The sequence below is a fragment of the Arachis ipaensis genome, chromosome B06, assembly GCF_000816755.2.
Source record: "Arachis ipaensis cultivar K30076 chromosome B06, Araip1.1, whole genome shotgun sequence".
NCBI classification, from domain to species: Eukaryota; Viridiplantae; Streptophyta; class Magnoliopsida; order Fabales; family Fabaceae; genus Arachis; species Arachis ipaensis.
The window spans coordinates 123,760,630-123,762,185 of record NC_029790.2 but is presented as its reverse complement, the minus strand read 5'-3'; the positions used below and the strand labels follow the sequence as shown (position 1 = coordinate 123,762,185).

At 26.3% G+C, this 1,556-nt stretch overlaps 1 protein-coding gene across 2 annotated transcripts in view; it reads left to right on the top strand.

The window, feature by feature from the left end:
- The window catches only part of LOC107605107 (peptide deformylase 1B, chloroplastic-like), an 11,832-nt gene that overhangs the window by 2,198 nt on the left and 8,078 nt on the right, over positions 1-1,556 (top strand). Inside the window, exon 4 of one of the 2 annotated variants that reach the window (XM_021104970.1) lies at positions 377-381. The exons of the other annotated variant lie outside the window; for it this stretch is intronic. Coding sequence (XP_020960629.1) covers positions 377-381 — 5 coding nt within the window. The remainder of the gene's footprint in view (positions 1-376; positions 382-1,556) is intronic. 2 annotated transcript variants of the gene reach the window in all.

Here is a 1,556-nt window from a genome sequence, read left to right as displayed (position 1 = left end):
TTTAATAATTAAAATCATATTTTTTATTACAAAACATCAGTGACATTTTATTTTTTTATAATTAAAAATTTTTTTGTTACAACTATTATTACAATTGTATAAAACACTAAAATAATCAAATGTTTTTATATTTTACATTAAAATTATTCATATATAAAAATTTTAGCCCTTTTACATTGGCTATAATGATCGATAGGATTTTGGATGGAAAGAATTTTGGCTCTATTTTTCGTGAATGTTCATTCGATCAGCGCTAGGAGCTTTAAGCCTTTAACACGTTCATTGGATTGCGATTGCAAATTTGCAATTGTTAAAGGAAAGGCATAGGGTGAGAAAAATTGTCTATTTACATGTTGTATTCTCTGCATAAACAAGAGAAGGACAATTGATCTTTTTATTTGTAAGTACCCTAAGGCCTAAACATTTTCTCGTTCCTCTTTTTTTCTAGGGTGAAGATGGATCGATTTGGATCGAATTTATAGTAAAATTAGAACCGAATTAATTAAAATATAATTGGTTTGATTTGGTTTGGATTTGTATTTTTTTTTGTATATGTACCCAAACCAAACCAAATCGATTAAGAACAGATTGGTTCGGTTCAGGTAATTGGGTATTCGATGACTTTAAAATTCATAAAAAAAATTAAATTTTTATCTTAAAAATTCAACAAGTACAATAAACATGTAACATTAATAGAAATAATCCAAACATATTAAACACCAAATACATTAAAAACTAAACTCATTGAAATCCAAACATATTAATAATGAATAATCATTGTTTAATAGAAAAGTCATATATATTTTTTTATTTTTTTTATTTAATTAATATATGATCGTGTTCGCGGGTTGGTTCGGGTTTCGCACCCCAAAACCGATACTTGAACCAATCACTAACAAAAGTCATCGGTTTGGTTCGGGTTGAATCCGATTACCCGTTGGTTTCAGAACAAATTTAATTGGTTCGGTTCGGATTCGGATGGATAATCGGGTACCCGCTACCCATGCTCACCCCTAATCGTAATTCACGATTTCTGTTAACTTTTTTTAATTTTTTGTCTTATTTAAAATCGTTACTCACGATTTCTTTTTATCCTACATCACTGCATTACACATCATAATATTAATAAAAAACACCAATAATAACTCAATATAAAAAAAATTAGCCAAATAATGCGATAGTTTATAAGAAAATAGATTTTTTTTCAATTTTTTTAAAAATAAAATATAATTTTTTATTATTAATTTCATAAATAAAATAAAAAATATAAAAAATATTAAAAAATTAAATATCATATTTTATTTTTTTAATTAAAAAAAATTGAAAGAACTCATTTTCAATTTATAGCGATTTGGTAGGTAGAGATGTTGGGTACGTATGCTGCCACAACCACCTTTTTGTCTTTTCTCATAAGTTCCCCTCTTCCCTCTTCTCTTTCCTCTTTGTTTTCATTCTCCACTTACTCCATTCATTATTCTATTTATTTTTTGGGACTTCTTATTAATACAACTGTTTTAACACTATTTATTAATGATATCAAAAATAGAAAACTTTCA